We start from the raw sequence: 26,641 nt of genomic DNA, 5'->3' as shown, positions 1-26,641 counted from the left end.
CATTAAGCAATATTATGAAAAGTACAGATTGCTATTCACAGTATGGTGGAAATGCTGAGTTGCAGACAGGCACAACAAAAAGACTGCTCACAAATTATGTTTTTGGCCACAAGGCCTCCTTCTGCACTTAGACAACATACACAATCACATTCACATAAAGGCATCTCACACTCACATGACCACTGTCTCCGACAGCCGAGGCCAGACTGCAAGAAGCAGCGCATGATGGGAGAGGCAATCTGGACAATGGGGGTAAGGAGGAGGCGGTGCGAGGAGGGGGGACTGATAGCAGCGTAGGGGTGGGGGGTGGTAAAGTGTGGCTTGTGGGAGCATAGAGGGATGGGGTCAGGAGAGGATAAGGCAGCTAGGTACAGTCAGGAGGTTAGACAGAGGGCAAGGGAAGAGGAAGAGGAGGAGGAGGAGGAGGAGAGAAGTCAAGAGACTGTGGCTGTGTTGGTGGAATAGAAGGCTATGTAGTGCTGGAGAGGGAACCAGGAAGGCGATATGTGGACAAAAGACATGACTAACAGAAGTTGAGGCTAGGAGTGTCACAGGACTTAGGATATACTGCAGGAGAGTTCCTATCTGGCCAATGCCGAAAAGGTGGTGTTGGTAGAAAGAATGAAGATGGCACAGGCTGTGAAACAGTCATTGAAATTAAGAACATTGCACTCGGCAGCATGCTCAGCAACTGGTGGTCCACCTGTTCCTTGGTTACAGTTTATGGGTGGCCATTCATGCCTACACACAACCTGCTGGTTATCATTCCCACATAGAATGCAGCACAGCGGTTGCAGCTTAACTTATAGATCACCTTTAATGAGATAAGTAATGCTTATGACAGGACTGGAGTAGGTTGTGGTGGGAGGACGTATGGGACATGTCTTGCAGGTAGGTCTATTACAGGGATAAGAGCCACAAGGAAGAGGTTGAGAGCAGAGGTTGAGTAGGGATGGACAAGGATATTGTGCGGGTTCGGTGAGTAGCAGAATACCACTTTGGCAGAGGTGAAAAGAACAGTGGGTAGGACATTCCTCATTTCATGGCACGACAAGAGGTATTCAAAACCCTGGTGGAGAATGTGATTCAATTGCTCCTGTCTTAGGTGGTACGGAGTCATGAGCTGAATGCTCTCTCCAGTTAGATGGTGGGACTTTTCGAGGTGGTGGGGAGAAGTAAGGCATGGAGGTCTGTTTCTGTACAAGACTGAGAGGGTGACTATGGTCTGTGAAGGCTCTCTTGAGCCGTTGGTATATTTTGAGAGGGAATACTCGTCACTACAGATGCAACAGCCACATGTGACTAGGCTGTATGTAAAGGATTTCTTGGTATGGAATGGGTGGCAGCTGTTGAACAGGAGGTATTATTGTTGGTTGGTAGGATGATATGGATGGAGGAACACATGTAGCCATCTCTGAGGTGGAGTGTGCTCCCTGCCACCGTTGGATAAGCAGCTGCAGCAGCAAGTCGTATACCTCTAGTTTACTTATTTGCTACATAGTTTAATTCTTAATTTCTTTGTGTGTTTTTGGGTACTTGCATTGTTTAATTCATAAATTTCGGGCGTATTATAGTATTTGAGAGTTGTAGCATCGCGCTTTAGTGTTTACTTCGTAGATTCTTACTTAAATTGCGTGTGGGTTTCGTATAGGAGGTGTAATTTCGAGATTTAGTTACTGTAATCGTAAATTCAGGCAGATTGTAGCGCAGTCGTTAGGCATTTATACAGGTTAGTTAATACATTCTTTGCGTGTTTCCCTCGTGTTATCTAGGCATGGACCCGTGTTTCAGTAACTGTTGTTACTGGGACAGGGACTGTGATTGCTGTGTTCAGATGAGGGCTGAGTTGGCATCCCTTCGCTCACAGCTGTAAGCAGCGCTGACTTCGGTCGCGCAGCTTGAGGCTGTTGCCAATGGGCACCACTGTGGGAAGCCCGACTTGGGTATCACGGGGATGTCAATCTCGTCCCGTCTGTCCCCAGATCGGTCTGCTGCTGTGGTTGCCCCGGTTACTGTCCGCAGTGGGGCTGAGCCCTCGCCTGTGGTTGATTGGGAGGTCGTTCCAAGGCGTGGCATGCAGCGAAAGACGTCCCCGGAGGTTGATAAGAAAGCCTCCCCGGTGCGTCTGACAAACAGGTTTCAGGCACTGTCTCTGGATGAGCCAGATGCAGCTGCCTGCCCTGTTTCAGAGGATGATTCTCAGCCTTCAAGGTCTGGGCAATCACAGAGGGTGGGCTTCTTGGTAGTTTGGAGCTCCAATGTTAGGCGCTTAATGGGGCCCCTTAGGGATATGGTGGCTAAGGAGGGGAAGAAATTCAGTGTGCACTCCGTGTGCATTCCAGCTGGAGTCATTCCTGATGTGGAAAGGGTCCTTCTGGATGCCATGAAGAGCACAGGGTGCAGCCAGCTGCAGGTGGTGGCACATGTCGGCACTAATGACGTGTGTCGCTTTGGATCAGAGGAAATTCTCTCTGGATTCCAGCGGCTATCTGATTTGGTGAAGGCTGCTGGTCTTGCTTATGAGATGAAGGCAGAGCTCACCATCTGCAGCATCGTTGACAGAACCAACTGCGGACCTTCGGTGCAGAGTCGGGTGGAGGGTCTGAATCAGAGGCTCAGACGGTTTTGCAACTGTGTTGGCTGCAGATTCCTTGACTTGTACCATAGGGTGGTGGGGTTTCGGGTTCCGTTGAATAGGTCAGGAGTTCACTACACTCAGCTGGCGGCTACACGGGTAGTGGAGGCTGTGTGGCGTGGACTGGGCGGTTTTTTAGGTTAGAAGGCCTCGGGAAAGTACGGGGCGGGCTGCATTCTCAAAGGGTGCATGGCAAATACAGGACGTGCTTGGATCAAGGAACAGTCGGAATTGTAGTTGTAAATTGTTGTAGTTGTGCTGGGAAAGTCCCTGAGCTTCACGTGCTAATAGAAAGCACAGAAGTTGAAATCGTTATAGGTACAGAAAGCTGGCTAAAGCCTGAAATAAGTTCTGCAGAAATTTTTATGAAGTCTCAGACGGTGTTCAGGAAAGATAGATTAGGCAGAATTGGTGGTGGAGTGTTCGTGTCTGTCAGTAGTGGTTTATCTTGTAGTGAAGTCGAAGTAGATACTCCGTGCGAACTGATATGGATGGAGGTTATACTTAACAGCCGAACTAAATTAATAACTGGCTCCTTCTACCGACCTCCAGATTCCAATGATATAGTTGCTGAACAGTTCAGAGAAAATTTGAGTCTCGTAACAAATAAATACCCCACTCATACTGTTATAGTTGGTGGGAACTTCAACCTTCCCTCGATATGTTCGCAAAAATACTTGTTCAAAACCGGTGGTAGGCAGAAAACATCTTCCGAGATTGTCCTAAATGCTTTCTCCGAAAATTATTTCGAGCAGTTAGTCCACGAACCCACGCGGATTGTTAATGGTTGTGAAAACACACTTGACCTCTTAGCCACAAACAATCCAGAGCTGATAGAGAGCATCATGACTGATACAGGGATTAATGATCACAAGGTCGTTGTAGCTAGGCTCAATACAATTTCTTCCAAAGCCACCAGAAACAAACGCAAAATAATTTTATTTAAAAAAGCAGATAAAGTGTCACTAGAAGCCTTCCTAAGAGACAATCTCCATTCCTTCTGAACTGACTAAGCAATGTAGACGAGATGTGGCTCAAATTCAAAGATATAGTAGCAACAGCAATTGAGAGATTCATACCTCATAAATTGGTAAGAGATGGAACGGATCCCCCGTGGTACACAAAACAGGTCCGAACACTGTTGCAGAGGCAACGGAAAAAGCATGCGAAGTTCAGAGGAACGCGAAATCCCGAAGATTGGCTAAAATTTACAGACGTGCGAAATTTGGCACGGACTTCAATGCGAGATGCCTTTAATAGGTTCCACAACGAAACATTGTCTCGAAATTTGGTAGAAAATCCAAAGAAATTCTGGTCGTATGTAAAGTACACAAGCGGCAAGACGCAGTCAATACCTTCGCTGTGCAGTGCCGATGGTACTGTTACTGACGACTGTGCCGCTAAAGCGGAGTTATTGAACGCAGTTTTCCGAAATTCCTTCACCAAGGAAGACATATTCCAGAATTTGAAATACAAACAGTTGCTAGCATGAGTTTCTTAAAAGTAGATACCTTAGGGGTTGCGAAGCAACTCAAATCGCTTGATACGGGTAAGTCTTCAAGTCCAGATTGTATACCGATTAGGTTCCTTTCAGATTACGCTGATACAATAGCTCCCTACTTAGCAATCATATACAACCACTTGCTCACTGATAGATCTGTACCTACAGATTGGAAAATTGCGCAGGTTGCACCAGTGTTTAAGAAGGGTAGTAGGAGTAATCCATCAAACTACAGACCTATATCATTGACGTCGGTTTGCAGTAGAGTTTTGGAGCACATACTGTATTCAAACATTATGAATCACCTCGAAGGGAACAATCTATTGATACGTAATCAGCATGGTTTCAGAAAACATCGTTCTTGTGCAACGCAGCTAGCTCTTTATTCGCACGAAGTAATGGCCACTATCGACAGGGGATCTCAAGTTGATTCCGTATTTCTAGATTTCCAGAAAGCTTTTGACACCGTTCCTCACAAGCGACTTCTAATCAAGCTGCGGGCCTATGGGGTATCGTCTCAGTTATGCAACTGGATTCGTGATTTCCTGTCAGGAAGGTCGCAGTTCGTAGTAATAGACGGCAAATCATCGACTAAAACTGAAGTGATATCAGGTGTTCCCCAGGTCCTGGGACCTCTGCTGTTCCTGATCTATATAAATGACCTGGGTGACAATCTGAGCAGTTCTCTTAGGTTGTTCGCAGATGACGCTGTAATTTACCGTATAGTAAGGTCTTCCGAAGTCCAGTATCAGTTGCAAAGCGATTTAGAAAAGATTGCTGTATGGTGTGGCAGATGGCAGTTGACGCTAAATAACGAAAAGTGTGAGGTGATCCACATCAGTTCCAAAAGAAATCCATTGGAATTTGATTACTCGATAAATAGTACAATTCTCAAGGCTGTCAATTCAACTAAGTATCTAAGTGTTAAAATTACGAACAACTTCAGTTGGAGAGACCACATAGATAATATTGTGGGGAAGGCGAGCCAAACGTTGCGTTTCATTGGCAGGACACTTAGAAGATGTACCAAGTCCACTAAAGAGACAGCTTACACTACACTCGTTCGTCCTCTGTTAGAATACTGCTGCGCGGTGTGGGATCCTTACCAGGTGGGATTGACGGAGGACATCGAAAGTGTGCAAAAAAAGGGCACCTCATTTTGTATTATCACGTAATAGGGGAGAGAGAGTGGCAGATATGATACGCGAATTGGGATGAAAGTCATTAAAGCAAAGATGTTTTTCATCGCGGCGAGATCTATTTACGAAATTTCAGTCACCAACTTTCTCTTCCGAATGCGAAAATATTTTGTTGAGCCCAACCTAAACAGGTAGGAATGATCATCAAAATAAAATAAGAGAAATCAGAGCTCGAACAGAAAGGTTTAGGTGTTTGTTTTTCCCGCACGCTGTTCGGGAGTGGAATGATAGAGAGACAGCATGATTGTGGTTCGATGAACCCTCTGCCAAGCACTTAAATGTGAATTGCAGAGTAGTCATGTAGATGTAGATGTAGATGTAGATCAACAAGGAAGGTTCCTTGTTGGGTTGAGGAGAACCTGGTGAAGTGAATGGGGAAGAAGGTGTTGAGGTTCTAGAGGACTGCAGATGGAGTGTCCTCACCCTCTACCCAGATCATGAAGATGTCATCAAAGAATCTGGACCAGGTGAGAGCTTTGGGATTCTGTATGGTTAGGAAAAATTCCTCTAGATGTTCCACAAATAGGTTGGGTTGGGTTGTTTGGGGGAAGAGACCAAACAGTGAGGTCATTGGTCTCATTGGGTTAGGGAAGGACGGGGAAGGAAGTCACCCATGCCCTTTCAAAGGAACCATCCTGGCATTTGCCTGGAGCGATTTAGGGAAATCACAGAAAACCTAAATCAGGATGGCCAGATGTAGGATTGAACCGTCATCCTCCCGAATGTGAGTCCAGTGTGCTAACCACTGTGCCACCTCGTTCGGTACACAAATAGGTAGGCATACGATGGTGATATGTGGATGCGCATTGTGTACCCCAGATTTGTCTGTAGGTGATATCTTCAAAGGAGAGTGAGCATACAGTTGATCATGGTGACCAAGAAGGATGTTATAGGTTTGGAGTCAATCGTGCATTGGGAAAGGTAGTGTTTAATAGGGGCAAGGGCGTGGGCATTAGGGATGCCTGTGTACAAGGAGCCCTGTCACTATTGAAAACTACCTTTCCCAATGTCACTAGTGGCCCACAGTGGTATTCCACTACCCACTGAACCTACACAGTATCCTCCTCCATCGCAACTCAACCCCTGCACCCAACCCCTTGCCTCATGGCTCATATCCCCGTAGAACAGCTGGATTTGAGATCTATCCCATACATTCTCCCACCACCAACTACTCCAGTCCTGTCACAAGTATTACCTATCCCATCAAAGGCAGGCCTACCTGTTAAAGCAGTCATATGATCTACAAGCTAAGCTGCAACCACTGAGCTGCATTCTATGTGGGGTTGACAGCCAACGACAGTCTGTCAGCATGAATGGCCACCGATTAACTGTGGCTAAGAAACAGGAGGAGCACTGAGTTGATGAGCATGCTGTCCAACACAACATTCTTCATTTCAAAGACTGTTTCACAACCTGTGTCATCTGGACGCTTCCTACTGACACCAACTTTTCTGAATTGTGCAGGTGGGACCTCTCCCTGTAATATACGCTATATCCTGTAACCCTCCTGCCCTCAACTTTCGTTAGTCACTGTCCTTCGTCCACCTGCTCCCTCCCTTCCCAGTTCCCCCTCCAGCACTACAGAACCTTCTATTCCACCAATGCAGCTACAGTCTTTTTACTTCTCTCCTTTTCCGCTCAACCTCCCCCTCTCCCACCCACTGTTCTAACTTCCTGACTGCACCTAGCTCTCCTATCCTCTCCCCATCTAGTCCCTGTACACTCCCACAAGCAGCACTTTACCATCTCCCACACCTACCCTGCTATCCATCTCCCTCCCCGCAGCAGGTTCTTCCTCACCCGCATCGCTCAGATTCCTTCTCCCATCATGCACTGCTGCTCGCAGTCTGGCCTTGGCTGCCAGAGATAGTGGTCATGTCAGCGTGAGTTGCGTAAGCATGAATGTGTGTGTGTGTGTGTGTGTGTGTGTGTGTGCGCGCGCGCGCGCGCGCGCAGAAAAAGACCTTTTGACTGAAAGATTAACTTGTGAGCAGTCTTTTTGTTGTGTCTGTCGATAACTCAGCATTTCCATTATACAGTGAGTAGCAATCTATCCTTTTCATAATATTGTCATTACTCCAGTCTGGATTTTCCATTGGTTAATTTACACATTTTGATATGCCTTTACTTCTCTCGCTGCCTCTTCAACATTTAAAATTAAATATCTGCAGTTATGTTGAGCAAACCTTTTTATTCCAAGAACCTATACTGATTTTGGTCTTTTGTACCATTCCAGAAAATGTTGCCCTTGTATCCCTATAGTTTACGATCACTGTCAAAGAATTGAAAAAATTCTATTCCACATTACCAGAAGTCTTGTACAAATGCAGGGTGTATAAAAAATAATCACCCAATTAACAAAAAAATCATAACTATTATGTTATTTGAAATATGTGCATGAACAACCCACTGTTGGAAAGAGCAAACTCTTACACGGTTCTTGCTATGTAGCAGCAGTGTGCACCCACTTCAGTTCTAGTAAAAATGGTGTTGGGAGAACAGAAAGCATTTTATGTTCTACCCCCTGCACAGTGTGGATCAGTAATAACTGTTCAGTGTAACTTTCGTGCTAGGTATGATGTGGATTCTCCTACAGCACAGAGCATTACATGACAGCATAAACAATTCCAAGAAACAAGTTGTTTGCGTGAAGGCAAATCGCCAGGCCATCCCCAAGTGTATGTCACAGATGTCAAATGCGTCTACCATAGTTTCATGAAGACTCCGCAGAAATCCATTTGCTGTGCAGTTGGACGGCTCAACATGCCCTGACATCCATCTCCATGTGTTACATCAATGTTTACACATGGAACCACACACAATTCAGCTACTGAAAGCTCTTCGTGAGGGTGACAAACAACAACACATAGAGTTCTGTACTTTTGTTCTTGGCAAGATGTAGAATGACAGTTTTCTTCTATGCTTAGTGTTTACTGACGAGGCAAAATTCCATTTAAAGAAAGGTGAACCATCATAATGTGAGAATATGGGGTACGGAATAACCACATGAAGCTGTACAACATGAGAGGGACCCTCCAAAATTTATTTCACGTGAAAAGGTATGGTCCATTTTTCTTTGCCGAGAACACTGTTACAGGAAGCACATATCTCAATCTGATTTAGAACTTTCTTTTCTCACAGTTGGAGACCAATTCAAACGACTTCATTTACCAACAGGATGTGGCACGGCCACATTGGCATCTGGAAGTGCTGGAATTTTTAATGGAAAGGATTATTGAATGATGGATTGGTCACATTGGACCAAATGATTCAGCTTTACATTACTGGCCTCCAAGATCAACGAAGCTGACTGTATGTGATTATTTCTTGTGAGGGTTTATAAAAGGCTCTGTTTATGTGCCTCCATTACCAACAACAATGAATGAACTGAGACATCCCATAATAGCAGCTATGGAAGCTGTAACTCAAGACATGCTCGCTTCAATGTGGGAACAATTTGATTACCAGGTCATTCCACGTCAAATCAACAAATGAAACCATCATTTTCAACCTTACCTTCTTGGATTTAAATGAAATTAAGTATGCCTATAGTACTCATTAATAGTACCACAAATTAATCTTTTCACATTTTTCTGATAAAAAGTTACTGAGTAATGGACTTTCAAAAACTGAAAAAATGACAAATTTTTGACTCACAGAACAATGTTGTTTTCTTTAAAACTCGTGTTCTAATTAAGCTAGAACAATAAAATTTACTTCATTGGAAAGCTCTTTTAAAGAGCTTTTATATGATACCAAACATCATTAGTTTAATATATAGATACACATTATTTATAAAAACAGCATTGTTGGATTTATCGAATTTTGAAAAACTGTATTTTTAAAATTCTCAAAAAAATATATATGAAAGATACACTTTACATCTACATATTCTGAAAGTTTCAACTTGGGATGAGCATGGGATCACAATCAAAAGCAATTTTATGTTTACCACGATTCTTCAAAAAAAAATCAGGTAGATGAATTTCTATTATTTTGCTACCCATGAAAATATTACAGTGTTAGATTCTGTTATATGGTCCACAAATTGTACTTTTGAAATGAATAACTGCTTATTAAACTTTAGTGCTAAATATTTATTAATAGCTGTAAAATCAGGGGGGGGGGGGGGGGGAGGAAGCTATCTCTCATTTTGAAGATTATATATAAAATGATTCTTCGGTGTTACTATCTGCAATCTATTCAGTATTTTATCTCTGTCAGCAATTTTCACCTATTGCTGAGAGTGACCCACACATTCTTTTGTTGTAAGGCAGCTGTAGTGAAATTATGTGATTAACTCTGAAATGTGTTTTCAATCTAGCTTGAAGGTACTTTTGTACAAACCTCACAAGAGTCTGTAAGTTTGTATGCCTACAACCAGTTAATGTTTGCATACTATTAACATAAGGAAACATTTTTTTTTACAGGAGGTGAAAGAATAGAGAAGTAATATTGTGTAGTATTCAATATAGAAAGCTGGGGCATTCAACTTCAAAAACATTTTTTTTTAAATTAGTTTGTTCACTTGAGAAATATAAAATGCCTAAAATTTCAGCTTTGTGTTGTAATCCATTTAATGAAAAGGGCCACAATAACCACAAGAAAAACTTACGGCCTGTTTCACAATGGATGATAGCAAGAAAACCTTTCTTAACTTTAAATCAAAAAGTGTGTGACAACTGCCGTAAACAAATTGCACAAGTAGAAATTTGTGATACGTCTACTACAGAAAATGATGATGATCTACTGTATTCTGTGGTGAAACAAGAAAGTGAAAAGGTTTTATGTGATAGTGACGTACAAGACATTGCAGCAAGTGAGGCCTTAGAAAGGTTGAATGCTTCTTTGCAGTCCGTTGGTGAATCGCCAATTAAGAAGAAACAACTGTGTGAAGCAAAATATCCTAAGAAAAAACTAATTAACTTCAACAATTCAAACAAAGGTATTATTGCTTCGTTCCGAAAAAGAAGAGGAGGTACATGATCATGCAGAATCTGAGATGATCAGTCAGCTGAAAGATAAATTTCGTACATGTACATCTCGAAGTAAACAGATGAAAATTCTTACCATTTTACCTAAAAGCTGGAGTGTTAAGAAGCTTAAAGATGAATTTAATGTAACAAATTACATGGCTCGAAGAGTAAACGATTTGGTGAAGGCCAATGGAATTTTGTCTTCACCAAACGCAAAACCTGGCAAGACTCTTGATCAAACAACTGCTGATTTTGTTAGAAACTTTTATTGTTCTGATGAGATAAGCAGGGCAATGCCAGGGGAAAAAGATTTTCTGCTTGTGAGAGATAACGGAGGGAAACCGCAACTACAAAAATGGCTAGTTTTAAGTAATTTGAAAGAAATTTACGCGAACTTTAAAGACAACCATCCAGAGCTCCATATTTGATTTTCGAAGTTTGCAGACCTACGTCCCAAAAATTGTGTTTTAGCTGGAACTAGTGGTACACATAGTGTCTGTGTGTGTGTACTACCCATCAAAACTTCAAACTGATGCTGACTGGATGTAACATTCCTCAGCTGACAAAGGATGAAGGTAATCCAATAAAAACTTACAAAGACTGCATTGCAAGAGTTGTATGTAACCTGTCATTACCTGCTGGTCATTTTGGTGAATGTAAATTCTGCCCTGGCCCAGAAACATTTAAGACATATTTACAAGATTTGTTGAATACTAATGATATTGACAATATAACTTATCAGCAATGCAGTTCTGTTGATCACATATCTCTAGAAACAATCATAAAATCATCTGACAACTTTACTGATGGTTTTTTTTTTTTTTTTTTTTTTTTTTTTTTTTTTTTTTTTTTTTTTTTGATAAATTAAAATTGCTTACACGACATTCATTTGTTGCTAGTCAACAATCAACCTTCCAAAAGAGACTGAGAAATGAACTTAAAGAAGGCGAGGTCTTAGCGATCTGTGACTTTTCTGAGAATTACTCCTTTGTCATCCAGGACGAAGTTCAAGGCTATCACTGGACAAACATGCAAGAAACGATTCATCCCATTGTTGCTTATTACAAGGATGGGAACAAACTCGAGCTTGTAATCATATCAGAATGCCTAACACATGACACTGTTGCTGTGCATTTGTTCCAATCGTACTTGATGGACTTCCTGACTGTTAAATTCAGTAGAAAACCAAGAAAAGTATATTATTTCTCTGATGGAGCAGCAGCTCATTATAAAAATAGGAAGAACTTTATCAACCTGTGCCATCTTGAAGAAGATTTCCAAACTGAAGCTGAATGGCATTTTTCAGCCACCTCGCATGGGAAGGGAGTTAGTGATGGTGTTGGTGAAACAGTTAAACGACTTGCAGCTCTAGCAAGTATGCAAAGGCCATACAGTGATCAAATAATGACACCAAAACAACTTTATATGTTTGCCAAGGATAACATAGAAGGAATGAACTTCAAGTATGCTACTAAAGAAAATCACAAAAATGAAGAAATGAAACTGGAAAGATTTGAGAAATGCTGCAAAATTATAGGGACACAAAAACTTCACAATTTTACTCCCTTTAGCAAGGACAAAATAATAACAAAAGTGTATTCAAACTCTGATGATTGTAAAATTGAATCGGTGACAGTTTCTGACAGTGATACAATACTGTTCAAAAACATAAAAGGATATGTTGCTTGTGATTATAATGGACACTGGTGGTTAACCTGTATACTTGAAAAAATCAGGAGAAGGATGAAATCACAGTTTCTTACATCCGCATGGACCATCACCATCTTTTACATTTCCGAGTCATCCAGACATTCTTTCCATAAGCAGTAGGGAAGTAGTGGCAATCGTGAATCCTGAAACTGCTACAGGGCGAACATATAAGTTATCCAGTGCAGAAATGTTGATGTGCAACAGACTGATTAGTTTGAAGTATGAAGAAGTGCACTAAAAGGACGCCTATTTGTAAATAATAGTAATTACTAACTGAATTTAGGTCTGATCTCAGGTATTCATTTTCTGTGTTTTTTTATTTATTCATTTTTTCTAAGTTTTCATTTTGTATTTATTAATTACAGAAGCATAAAACCTTTTTTGTCAATTATAAGTTACTTTTAATTTCCACATTTTACAACAACATTCAGCTGGTGAGAAGTACCGGTAGGCCTAATATCTAAAATAATTTACCTTTAGGAATTTTTAAAGCACCACCCTTAACGTAAAATTGCTTTTGATAGTGATCCCATGCTCATCCCAAGTTGAAACTTTCAGAATATGTAGATGTAAAGTGTATCTCCCACATATATTTTTTTGAGAATTTTAAAAATACAGTTTTTCAAAATTCGATAAATTCAACAACGTTGTTTTTATAAACAATGTGTATCTATATATTAAACTAATGATGTTTGGTATCATATAAAAGCTCTTTAAAAGAGCTTTCCAATGAAGTAAATTTTATTGTTCTAGCATAATTAGAACACGAGTTTTAAAGAAAACAACATTGTTCTGTGAGTCAAAAATTTGTCACCTTTTCAATTTCTGAAGGTCCAATACTCGGTAACTTTTCATCAGAAAAATGTGAAAAAAATAATTTGTGTCATGATTTATGAGTAGTATATGCATACTTAATTTCAAAAAAATCTGAGAGGGTCAGGTTGTAGCACTTGTTGATTTGACATGGAATTGCCCTACCACGTTGACATATGACGTGCACCTCTAAGGGGGCATATTTAACACCTATGAAAAGGTATGGAAAAAAAACCTTTTTTTGAGTTTCCCATTCATCAAAAAACAAGTCACTGTATATTTTATTACTTTTAGAAATACAGATGTGCCAAATTGGATGATTCCTTTTGGTACACCCTGTATACTACTGCACCATAAGTTTCTTTGTTTTTCTTAATTTGCCCTCTTGTATTAGTCATAATGACGTAATTGCTTCTCAAATGCAACTATGTCTCCCAAAACCAAACAGATTCACTAGGAACCTATTTTTTATTTTTCTTCCATTCTTTGATAAAGTGAGTATTAAGTGAGTATTAAGTTGCCTGTGATGCTAGATCTCTGCTCTTTATTTCTCCTATTTTCATATATGGAAGAAAACATACCTCAATGCTGCACCTTCTATTAAGACTTCCTCAGGCTAACACTTAACTGAGAATTGAAAGAAGAGGCACCGGGGTACAAACAGCAAAACAAAACATATTTCAGCAGCCATACAGCAAGTCATCATGCCGTCAACACTTAGACAACCAGACACTTAGAAGAATTTTGGGCCTAGAAAACCAGCCCTGCATGCAATTTTTTAAAGAATTATTGGCACATATATAAATGATATGTCTTAAAGAGTAATCCACACAAAAAAGTACCACGGTCCAATTTTCCATATTTACCTTAGTTCTTTGACAGACTACAAATTTTAAAATAAAGGTGACAATGTATAATTATCTTTCCATAAAAAGTGTGAGGTGAGTTACTGAGCAATTTCTTCCTCTTGAGCTTCCAAAATTTCTTGCTCACTCAACAAATGTGATGTGTCTGTAGCCGAATTGCAGTGAACTGCAAAACCTAATGAGAACGTGCATGACATTATGTCAACACGATCACACACTGGCTTAGCATGTGACAGCATCTGTTACAATTGCTAATGTTTCTTTGAAATAATCTACAAATTGGCAACACAAGGCAGCACCTGTCAAGGGACACACAGCAAGATATCTGTATATTGTTCTCATATGAATTTAATCCAGTTTTTGAGCGATAGGTGACACACACACACTGAGAAACATGAGTACGGCCCAATTTGTACTTGGGTGCGGTCTTCTGAACACAGCTTTGTGGCCCAAGCTACGCTCGGGTATGATAACCAAAGTGTTAAAATGGGAAAAACAAGAAGAAACATAACTTCTTGTTGTTGTGGTCTTCAGTCCAGAGACTGGTTTGATGCAGCTCTCTATGCTACTCTATCCTGTGCAAGCTTCTTCATCTCCCAGTACCTACTGCAGCCTACATCCTTCTGAATCTGCTTAGTGTATTCATCTCTTGGTCTCCCACTACAATATTTACCCTCCACACTGCCCTCCAGTACAAAATTGGTGACCCCTTGATGCCTCAGAATATGTTCTACCAACCGATCCTCCTCCTAGTCAAGTTGTGCCACAAATTTCTCTTCTCACCAATTCTATACAGTACCTCCTCATTAGTTACATGCTCTATCCATCTAATCTTCAGCATTCTTCTGTAGCACCACATTTCGGAAGCTTTTATTCTCTTCTTGTCTAAACTATTTATCGTCCATGTTTCACTTCCATACATGGCTACACTCCATACAAATACTTTCAGAAATGACTTCCTGACATTTAAATCTATACTCAATGTTCAGAAATTTCTCTTCTTCAGAAACTCTTTCCTTGCCATTGCCAGTCTACATTTTATATCCAATCTACTTTGACCATCATCAGTTATTTTGCTCCCAAATAGCAAAACTCATTTACTACTTTACAGGTCTCATTTCCTAATCTAATTCCCTCACTCAGCATCACCTGATTCAATTCAACTACATTCCATTATCCTCGTTTTGCTTTTGTTGATGTTCATCTTATATCCTCCTTTCAAGACACTGTCCATTCCGTTCAGCTGCTTTTCCAGATCCTTTGCTATCTCTGACAGAATTACAATGTCATCGGTGAACCTCAAAGTTTTTATTTCCTCTCCATGGATTTTAATTCCTACTCCGAATTTTTCTTTTGTTTCCTTTAGTGCTTGCTCAATATACAGATGAATAACTTAACTTAACCAGTTACTATATGCAAAGTACCTTGGTTCTGCAGATGACACTGTACTGTTTGTCTCTAGTGTAAATAAATATCAACAATGCATGGAAGAGATTGAAACAAGGTAAAAGCAGGCCAAAAAATCAGTGACAACAAGGTAAAACAAAAAGAAACAAGAACAAATTAACAAAGAAAGTATAGAACAGATTGAGTTTTTGTATTTTGGGCAGATGAAGAAGAAGTTCGTCAATAACAAAATGAAATAAACACAAGAGTAAAAAGGACCTGGAGTAATTCTGGTTGACTAAGAAGTTTTAAAAACTGTTTCCTAATAGGTCTGTAAAGGGATGTTAACAATCAAGCATGTGTTAGTAGTTTTGCTTACAGCACTGGGACATTGACTTTGAATGTGAAAACCATTCAAAATCTAAGGGTTGCTCAGTGATAAATGCAAAAATATTATTATGTTGGGAATTAATAGGAGCAACAAACATATGGACCCAAATGAATGAATAGTAGATTGAAGTTCTTTGCTGGATTCCTGCAGATAAGAAAAAAGTGAGATGATGACATAATGGAATGTGGGTAGAGAATATTAGTAAACATACAAAAATAAATAGTATGGATACAGACGAAAATCTTAATATATGTAACAGTCTAGTACTGCTATTGCTGCGAAGCATATATCCATGTTGCACAATTTTATTTTATATCATTAGAATACCATCAGTACTCTTTTTGAAGGAAAATCAAGAGACACAGTTATTTTAAAAGAATAAACACAAATGGCTCTGAAGTATCACATACACATTGTTAGTAAAGAGAATTACAAATTTTAAATGATGGCTAGTTCACACTGAGACACATAAAGAGTTAACAAGCACAGTAATGACTGAAACAATTCTTTAGAATAAACTTACTATGCGTAACCCAACAGCGAGCGAATCACGGCTACCAGCTCGTTCCATCTGTTGTAAGTTTAGGTGCAACAGTCTCTGTATTCGCCACAGCCAACTTTCATCAGCAGTTTTTAACACACTTTCATGCTGTTTAAGTAACAATTGTGAAACTGAGACCTGTTAGCAAAAGAAAAAAAACTGAACATTAATTTTGTTGTTGAGGAACATGTAAGCGCATAGTGATAAATATTGTTAGACTGATAAGAGCTGGAAAATTTGTGAGGTAATTTAATAAACAAAGACGTGACACACACAATTTCATAGCTGCTGAATCATTTATAAATTACAGTCAAAGAAATATCTTCACTGTGAGAATTCTTAAGCTTAGTAATTTTTCATCTTACTCAGTTTCTCTCTACACTTTTCTAATTTTCTTACTCATTCCAGCTGAAGAGCCTTATCATTTATTTCAGCTCAAATAATTTCTTCATGCATTTCCAGTGCCTTATACAACATAACAGTTATCTTTTCCTAGGTTACATCTGTTTACTCTGCAAACACTTCCAAAACTGTTGACAGAAAACTTTAATAAATACCTTTGCAAATACATGTGACAACGAGTCAATGGAGGCCTTTGGTAACATTGGTTGGCTTATAATGATTTATGTAATGGTATTGTAAGGATGGTGTCATGCTTAAGCACTGCATTTGGAAGTTTAGTTCCTTTTGCATGGGGGCTCTTGTACTGTTAATTTGAGTTAGAGGAGAGTGCACCCCACAAACCATGGACATAGCTGAGGCAGGGTAGCCTGTATGCCTCTACGATACAGGTAGCTGTGGCGGGTAAGTGCAACCCCATGGGAGGGGTATCTGTAGAGAGACCAGACAAACATGTTGTTTCTGAACAGGGACAGCAGCCTTATCAGTAGGTGCAAGGGCACCAGTCTGGATGACTGACTGATACCTGGTCTTGTAACATTGACCAACATGGCGTCGTTCTGTCGGCACTGTAAAGGGCTGGAAGCAAGGGGACACTACACTTGTTATATTTTCCGAGGACATGTGGCTCTACAGTATGGCTTAATGATGATGGCATCCTACTGGGTAAAATACTTTAGAGGTAAAGCATTAGTTCAGTCAGATCTCTGGGGAGGTAGTACCCACGAAGATGTCATCAGGAGAAACAAAACATTTGTAGGCTTCACAGCCTGGAATGTTTGATCCATTAATGAGGTAAGTATAGCATAGTGACCGCCTTATAGTAACCAAAATAGACACAAAGCCAACACCAACCATAGAAGTTTATATGCACACTAGCTTTGAAAAGGACAAAGAGACAGAAAGAATGTATGATGAGATGAGATAAAAGTAATTATTCAAATAGTTAAGGGAGATGAAAACTTTATTGTCATGGAGGTCTGGACTTTGATAGCAGGAAATTGAACTGGGGATGAGAAATGAAAGAGGGGAAGACACCAGGAAGAATTTTGACCACAGCACAATTAATCATTGCTAATACTTGGTTTAAAAATCATGAAATCAGGTTGTGCACGTGGAAGAGACGTGGAAGCAATGGAAGATTTCACACAGATTATATAACAGTAAGACATAGATTACAAAAACAGATTTTTAACTGCAAAAAGTTCTAGAAGCAGATGTGTAATCTGGCTATAAATTACTGGTTATTAACTGCAGATTAAAACTGAAGGAACTGCAGACAGGTAGGAAATTAAGTAAAGGACACCTGGATAAAGTGAAAGCATCAGAGGTTGTTGAGAGTTATTATGGGTGCCTTAGGCATCGATTGACTGAAACAGGAGAAAGGAATTCACCAGAAGACATATAGGTACCCTTGAGAGATGAAATAGTGACGGCAGCAGAGGATCAAATAGACAATAAGGTACAGCCCAGTAGAAATCCTTGAATAACGCATGAGATAATGCATCTAATTCATGAAAAGAAAAAATATACATATGCAGCAAATAAAGCAATTAAAAGAGAATAATACAGAAGTCTAAAAACTGAGATCAACAGGACGTACAAAAAGACAAAGCAGGAATGTGACCTGTCCATTTTCTTGGCCTAACTGATTAGTGGTGTGCTTCAGTGTGCACTGATTGCCAGCAAGGGCAACCCTCTGATCTCAGTGTCACACATGGACTGTAACACGAAGATTTTTGATCTTTCAAATGAAGTTTGATGCAGACAAGTGGATGTCAATCCCACAAATAAAATCATGAGGAAGATAGTGACTCTTCTCAGTGCGTAAGGTTTGACATGTAACTTCAGTGAGGGTGTTAGAACACAAGCAGCAGTGTCACAACAACTATATGGCCCTTTAAGGTACACAAGAACGAAATTCCTCTGAGGCCCAGTGTTAAAGTCTTGCACCTACATACCAGATAACAAAATACCTGAAAGCATTCTCAGTAAATACATAGGGAAATATGATCATCACTTTCACAACTCCGGTGACTCCATACAGCACCTAAGTCAGTTGCAGCTCTAGAATAAGGACATTAAAGTCAGGTTTGATGCAGACTCCCTCATTATGTGAATTCGACTTTCTCATTTCTCGGAAACAATTGCAGAAAAGTTAGATGATTGTTTCACATAACTTTTTAGGCACTTTCTGAAGTCAACTTATTTCCGGTTTGACAGAAAATATAACAAACTCATGCCATGGCAATGGGTACACCGTTATTGCTTGCCATGGTGAACCTATACATGGAGCACCTTGAAGCAGAGGCACTAGGATCCACCTAGTTGAAACCGATGTTTTTCTATTGGTACATGGAGACACCTTTGTAGTGTGGAAAAACTTAAAATTTTCTTGTAACACTGAAACTCTATCCACTGTAATATAAAATTCATGTTGGAACTTGAAAAAGAGGGACAGCTACCTTTCCTCGACATGCTAATTAAGAGAAGAAAGGTCAGATCCATGGGTCACAGTGAATATAGAAAACTTATGCAAACTGGTCATCTCCACACTCTGAGCCATTATCATGTCACAAACAAATTCAGTGCTAAGGATTCTGTTCCGTATAGCTTTAACACTTTCAGACAAGGAAACAGTCACCAAAGAATTACAACACCTACAAATAGCATTCTGAAATAATGTATAATCAGAGTGTTAAATTGAAATGATGGTACATTCAAAATCAAGATAAAATGAGAAAAAAGATTGAGTCACAGACCGAGACAGAGAAGCTAAAAATCACTTGTCTACCTCAGTAACCCAAAATCCAGAAAGATCAGCAGACTACTCCTCCTTTGTCTCCGGAAACCAGGGTGCATAATGCATTCCACACAAATGTGGCGCATCTTACGTGGATGAAAGAAAGATTAGAGTTTAACATCCCATTGACAGCACAATCATTAGAAAGAGAGCACAAGCTCATAATACTGACAGATGGGGAAGGAAATTTGCCTTGCCTTTTTCAGGGGAAACATCCTGGAATTTGCCAGGAGCAATTTAGAGAAACCACAGAAAACTTAAATCTACAGACAGGGATGTGAACCATCATCGTCCTGAATGGGAATCTAGCGTACTAACCACTGGGTCATCTTGTCTGGTTGTCTTACATGGGGCAGACCATAAAAACAGTATAGGAGAGGCTGCAAGTAATGTCAGCAACATACCCAACTTATAAAATAAGCAAATCAGCTGTCAGCAGAATACTATCATGAAATGAAATTTGATGAGACCAGTATATAGTGGGGCAAATGCCAAGTTCATGGGCCAGCATAATTAAGAGTCCATCAAAATAAAGATGTCAGATAACATAGTACACAGGTATGGACATCAATATAAACAAGGTTTGGCGACAGGTGCTGAATTAATTAAGATCTCATTGGACCCTGTATCTGCCACAGCTGGAAAATGCTGAGACAATGTGCATTTCTGAGGAATATCAGTTGCACTATAAAATAAAAGAACATCAAAGGGCATAGTGGTCACCAGAAATCAAATTCTGCTCCAAATAACGGTCCGAGACCAGCAAGAGTTCATTGTGGCAGGAGTCCAGGCAATGAGTGCTAGTAACAGCCAAACTCATAGCACATGAACATTAAAGCAGGAATGGCTTGATGAGAAATGCAAGGCTGCAGAATCATGCACGATTATAGCAGAATCATGCACGATTATAAGAAATGTACATTTACATGATTATTCCGTAAGTGGATAGATTAAAAATCTACTCACCAAATGGTGGCAGGAGAAAACACAAACAAAAAAAGGTTTTATGTATGCCAGCTTTTGGAGCCAGGGTTCTGAGTGGCTATTCTCATCTCTACCCCTTTTCCTATACCTCTTCAGTCCTTTTCCTTCACCCCTCTTCCTTCCTCTTCAATCCTTCTGCAAAAGCCACTGGCTCCAAAAGCTTGCTTTTATAAAACCTTTCTTATGTATTTTTTCTATGCAATTACATTATACTGGCAAAAATTGGTCATTTTCCTAGTTGTACATAATTATTCCCCAATTCAGAGTTAAGTTCATGGCAGACGGTTCACCAAACCATCTTTAAGCCATTTCTCTATCGTTCCACTCTTGAACAGCATGCATGAATAATGAACACACAAGTCTTTCCATGTGAGCTCTAAGTTTTCTTATTTTTGATGATCATTGCTCCCTATGTAGGCAGGCACCAACAACAAATTTTCAAACTTTGAAGAGAAAGTTGGTGACTGAAATTTCATGAGAAGATCCTGCACAACAAAAAAGCCTTTGTTTTAATGATTACCACCCCAATTCATGTAGCACATCCATGGAGCTCCCTCCCCTATTTCATGATAGCACAAAGTGAGCTACCCTTTTTTGAACCTTTTCAATGTCCTCTGTCTATCCTATATGATGCAGATCCCACTCCAGACAGTAACACTCCAGAAGAGAAAGCACATATGTAGTGTAGGCAGTATCTCTAGTTGATCTGTTGCATTTTCTCAGTGTTCTGTCAATAAATCGTAGTCTTTGATTTGCTTTACTCACGACATTAACCATGTTATCATATCAACTTAAGTTATTAGTAACTGTAATCCCTAAGTATTTAGTTGAATTTACAGCCTTTAGAATTGTACGATTTATCATGTAATCGAAATTTAGTAGATTCTTTTTGTTACTCACGTGGATGGCTTCACACTTTTAATTATTTAAAAGTTAACTGACACTTTTCACACCACACATATATATTGTCTAAATCGTTTTGGTCATCTGATGACTTGATAAGACAGTAAATGGCAGCAACATGTGCTAACACTTTAAAAGTGCTACTCAGATTCTCTCCTAAACCATTTATATAGATCAGAAACCACAGAGGATCTATAACACTTCCTTGAGGAATGCCAGATACTACTTCTCTTTTACTCAATGACTTTTCATCAATTACTGCAAACTGTGATGTTTCTGATAAGAAACCACAAATCCAGTCACACAACTGAGAAGGTAAGTCCATAGGCACAAAATTTGATTAGAAGTCGCTTGGATTGTAAGGTGCCAAAAGTCTTCTGTAAATATAAAAATATGTACTCAATTCCACATCCCTGTCAACAGCACTCATTATTTTGTGACAATAAAAAGCTGTGTGTGTTCCAAAAGAACAATACTTTCTCAATCTGTGTTGGCTCTTTGTCAATAAATCATTTTCTTCGAGATAACTCACTGTGTTCAAACATAGTATATGTTTCAAAATACTACTGCAAATCTAAGTTAGCAGTATGGGTCTGTAATTAAGAGGATTACTCCTATTTCTTTTCTTGCTTATTGGTGTGACTTGTGCAACTTTCCAACTTTTAGGAACAGATCTTTCAACAGGCAATTGATTGGATTTGACTGCTAACTAAGGAGCTACTATATCAGCTTAATCTGAGAGGAACCTGACTGGTATACAATCAGGACTGAATGCCTTGCATTTATTAGTGATTTGAGCTGCTTTGTTACACCAAGAATATCTACTTCTCAAAGTTACTCATGTTGGTAGTTGTTCTTAATAACTCTGCTTTAGTGGCACTATCATTGATAAGATCACCATTGTTATGACACACTGAAAGTATTGATTGTCTTTCTGCTGGTGTACTTTACATATGAATAGAATCTCTCTGAATTTTCTGCCAGATTTCGAGACAAGAATTATGATGCTGAAAGTATTAAAAACATCTTGCACTGAAGTTCACACTACATTTCGAGCTTTTGTAAAGTTTCATCAATCTTGATGATCTTTCACTATTTTAAATATGGCATGCTTTTTTTCTTGCTTACGCAACAGTGTTCTGAGCTCTTTACCATACCACCTCTTATTAATTTATTTGGTATATGGCTCTTAATAGCTGTTGATACTATTTCTTTGAATTTAAACAACATTTGGTCTATACTTACATATTCGGATTGGAAGGAGTGGAGACTGTCTCTTAGGACTGCCTCGAGTGAATTTTTATTTGCTTTTTAAAATAGACAGGTTTTGTGTTTATTTTTGGTGGGATTGAATGTTACTGTATTGAGTTCACTACAAGAACCTTGTGGTCACTAATCCCTGTGCCCGTCAAGATGCTATTTGCTCTGGATTATTTGTTGATATGAGTTCTAGCAGGTTCTCGCAACCATTTACACTTTCAGTGGGCTTCTGAACTACTACTACAAAATAATTTTCTGAGAGCGCATTCATGACAATTTCAGACAACATTTTATGCCTTCTCTGACTTTAAACTTGTATTTTCACTAATATATTGAGGGTAGATTGAAGTCATCAGTAACAATAACTGTGCAAGTGGGGTACCTATTTCAAATGAGACTCAAGTTTTCTTTGAACTGTTCAGCAACTTTATAATCTGAATTGGCGGTCAGTAAAAGGAACCAATTATTAATTTATTTCAGCTGTCGAGTATAACCTCTACCCGCTGTCGAGGATAACCTCTACCCATACCAACTCACAAAAACCATCTACTTTGACTTCACTAGAAGGTACACTACTATTGACAGCAATAAACACTCCACCACCTACTGTATTCAATCCACCCTATATGTGCGCGGTTCTTTGTAAAAATTTCAGATGAACTCATTTCCAGCTTTGGCCAGCTTTCTTTGCCTACAACGATTTGAGCTTCAGTGCTTTCTATTAGCACTTGGAACACTGTTTTTCTTTTTTTTTTTTTTTTTTTTCAACACAGCTACAACAATTCACAATTACAATACCGATTGTTTCTAGGCCTACTTTCTAGTGTTTGTACTGCACCCTTTTAGATTGACACCCTTTCTGTAGTTTGCCGAGACCATCTAACCAAAAGCACCCAGTCCCCTCCACACAGTCTCTGCTACCCGTGTAGCAGCTGCCTGTGTGTAGTGGACACCTGACCTACTACGCAGAACCCAGAAACACAACACCCTATGGTGAAAGTCTAGGAATCTGCAGCCTACATGGTTGTAAAACTGTCTGAGACTCTGATTCAGACCCTCCATTAGTTTCTGTACCACAGTCAGTTCTGTCAATGATGCTAAGGTGCTGAGCTCCGCCTTCAGCTCACAAGCCAGGCTGGCAATCTTTACTACTTCAACTAGCTGCCTGAAACCAGAGTCGGTTGGTTTTGGGGAAGGAGACCAGACAGCGAGGTCATCGGTCTCATCGGATTAGGGAAGGATGGGGAAGGAAGTCGGCCGCGCCCTTTCAAAGGAACCATCCCGGCATTTGCCTGGAACGATTTAGGGAAATCATGGAAAACCTAAATCAGGGTGAACGGACGCGGGATTGAACCGTCGTCCTCCCGAATGGGAGTCCAGTGTCTAACCACTGCGCCATCTCGCTCGGTGAAACCAGAGTGTCTCTCTTCCAGTCCAAGTACCAACATGAGCCACCACAAGCAGTTACCTGCATCCTGTGCTCTTCAGTGAATCCGGAAGCAACCTTTCCACATCTGGAATGACTCCTCATGCTATGTACACAGAGTGCAAACTGAACTCTTTCCCTTATTGGCAGCCATATCCCTAAAACGCCCCATTACACATCTAATGTTGGGATTGCCAACTATCAGTGAGCCCACACTCTCTGAATGCCCAGATCTTGCAGCCTAAGATGCTTCCTCTGGACCAGGGCAAGTGACATCATCTGGCTCAGGGACTTTGTCGGCCACAGATAGCACCCAAAAACTGTTCATCAGACGACTGGCATGGCCCTCTGGTCAGCCTCCTCGAAAGTCTTTCGCTGCCTGCCTCTCCTTGGAATGACTTCCGACCCAACAATTGATGACGGATCAACTTTAGTGTAGGCAGTACCTGTACCTGGGGCAGCTTCAGTAGTGGACTGATCAATCATCTGGACCTATAATGTGGACCCCCATGGTGACAGCCACTGGCAACATCCTCAAGCTTTGTGACCAAAGTTGACACCTACTGAAGCTGTATGCGAAGTGTCACTAACTCAGCTTGCATCTGAATGCAGCACTCACAGCAGCATATGGAAAATTAGAGACGCCTTAGGAGAAAAGAAAAGACCTGTATGAATATAAGAGGTCAGATGGGAAACCTGTACTAAGCACAGAAGGGAAGGCTGAAAGGAATATCTTTTTGCCTGCCCACCAGTTCATCAGTATTCCGACTTGCTTGGTATGACCCACCATCAATTCCTCTCCTGTGCCAACCCCTCGATCTGAGGTTGGTCGGTTGTTGGTTGGCTGGCTTAAAAGAGGAGGGGAAGGGACCAAACTGCTAGGTCATTGGTACCTTGTTCTGAATAAAACAATGTTACAAGGGTGACAACACAAAACGGAAATAAAGGAAAGCCACAAGAACGACGGAAGGGCAAGAAACACTTAAATGGACAAAAGAGGACAAGAAAACCACAGAAATACAAGAAAGAGGCAGAAAAGATTAAAATGACAAAACGTATTACCATGGCTGGCTGCCATAGAGGTGTACGCAAATGGACCTCGAGTATAGGTGATAAAAGCAAGGACTCCAGTTCAGATAGAATTGGACACAAACTGCAATTGTAAGCCCTCACTCAATACAGAGCCCTGCGGGGCCCCATTCTCCTGGATATGGGGGGAACTATGGGAGGCACCAACTTGGACAAAGAAATTACGAAGCGAGAGGAACAATGTCCCCTCCTGTGTTGGAGGCGGCGGAGGGGGGGTGGTGTCTTGCACCAGAAGTAGGTGCTTTGGGAGCAATAGAGGAAGATTTGCCCCCTACCACCAAGGGGGCAGATGTATTCTGGTTTCCCGGAGGGCCCACTGTTCGTGGCACAGGGTTAGGAACCACTGGTACTTGGGACAGCAATGGTGACGTAGCTGCAGCATCTGTCAACGTCAACGTCAACCAAATGGGATGTAATCTTTCAAATTTACGTTTAGCCTCTGTGTAAGTCAACTGGTCCAGGGTCTTGTACTCCATGATTTTCTGCTCCATTTGGAGTAATGGGCAGTCTGGCAAGCAGGGGGAGTGGTGCTCTTCACAGTTGATGCAACTGGGAGGAGGCGCACATGGAGTATCTGGCTGCCGGGGACATCTGCAGTCTCGAGATGTGGTGCTGGAACTGCAGTCCGAACTTCCAGCACTTAAAGCACAGCATAGGGGGAGGGACGTATGGTTTAACGTCACAGCGGTAAACCATCACCTTGACCTTTTCAGGCAATGAATCACCCTTAAATGCTAAGATGAAGGCACCAGTAGCAACCCTGTTGTCTTTGGATCCCCTGTAAACGTGGCGGATGAAATGAACACCCTGACGTTCTATACTGGCACAGAGCTCGTAGTCACACTGCAAGAGGAGATCGCGATGAAAAATGATCCTCTGGACCATACTGAGGCTTTTATGGGGAGTGATGGAAACAGAAATATCATGCAGCTTCTCACAGGCGAATAATGCTCAGGATTGGGCTGAGGATGCTGTCTGCATCAAGACTGCGCCGTTTCGTATCTTGGACACTGCTGTCACTTCCCCAAACTGGTTCAATGAAAAATTGAGGCTTCATAAGTAGAAAGGAGTCCCCATCAGTCCAAGGCGAATATGGCTCTGTCCATTCTGTAGCCCTACATTCCTTCCATGGTGTAGCTACCATGGGGGCTACCACCAAATGGGTACATGATGGCCCCACCACAACGGACTGGCTACCATGCTGGATATTGGGTGCAGAGAAATCCAATACTGTCATGGGGCAAAAGAGTACAGGAGACAATGGAAGAAGATGACATACCCTGGAAAGCACTCTTGCCTAAACAGTTGAATCGCAGGTGGAGATGCAAAGCCATGACAACAGATTCAGGAGATCGAATCTAAGGGCTCTGTGGATAACTCGTGCACCACGTAAGGCATCCTTCCCCATATGGCCTGCAATTCTGTAGAATTTTGATAGTGGCAGGTCAAACCATAGAATGGGACCTGAACTTATAGAGCCAAAAGTGAGAGACTCCCCCCAGAACTGCAGGGAGATCAATTTCAGGAGTAGCACTTGCATCCAATATGCTCAATTCCAACAAGTACCAGAGAAGTTACTCCCTGATGTCTTAAAACATGCACTATCATCCTCTCCCTTCTTCTTATCAATGTTTTCCATTTGTTTCTCTCCTCTCCTCAATTCTGCAGAGATTCTCCTCAGTTCTTATCAGTCCACCTAATTTTCAAAACCCTTCTGTAGCACGACATCTCATATGCTTCAGTTGTCTTCTTGTCAGGT

General features: G+C 40.7%; 1 protein-coding gene across 2 annotated transcripts in view; it reads right to left on the bottom strand.

Moving 5' to 3' along the window:
* The window catches only part of LOC126183417 (ubiquitin-protein ligase E3C), a 216,554-nt gene that overhangs the window by 174,145 nt on the left and 15,768 nt on the right, over positions 1-26,641 (bottom strand). For both annotated transcript variants that reach the window (XM_049925370.1, XM_049925378.1), the window contains exon 4: positions 16,001-16,156. In XM_049925370.1, the coding sequence (XP_049781327.1) occupies positions 16,001-16,156 (156 nt within the window). The remainder of the gene's footprint in view (positions 1-16,000; positions 16,157-26,641) is intronic.

The sequence above is a fragment of the Schistocerca cancellata genome, chromosome 1 (assembly GCF_023864275.1).
Source record: "Schistocerca cancellata isolate TAMUIC-IGC-003103 chromosome 1, iqSchCanc2.1, whole genome shotgun sequence".
Classification (NCBI taxonomy): Eukaryota; Metazoa; Arthropoda; class Insecta; order Orthoptera; family Acrididae; genus Schistocerca; species Schistocerca cancellata.
Note: the sequence above shows the minus strand (reverse complement) of the source record. Positions and strands in the feature narration are given on the sequence as shown.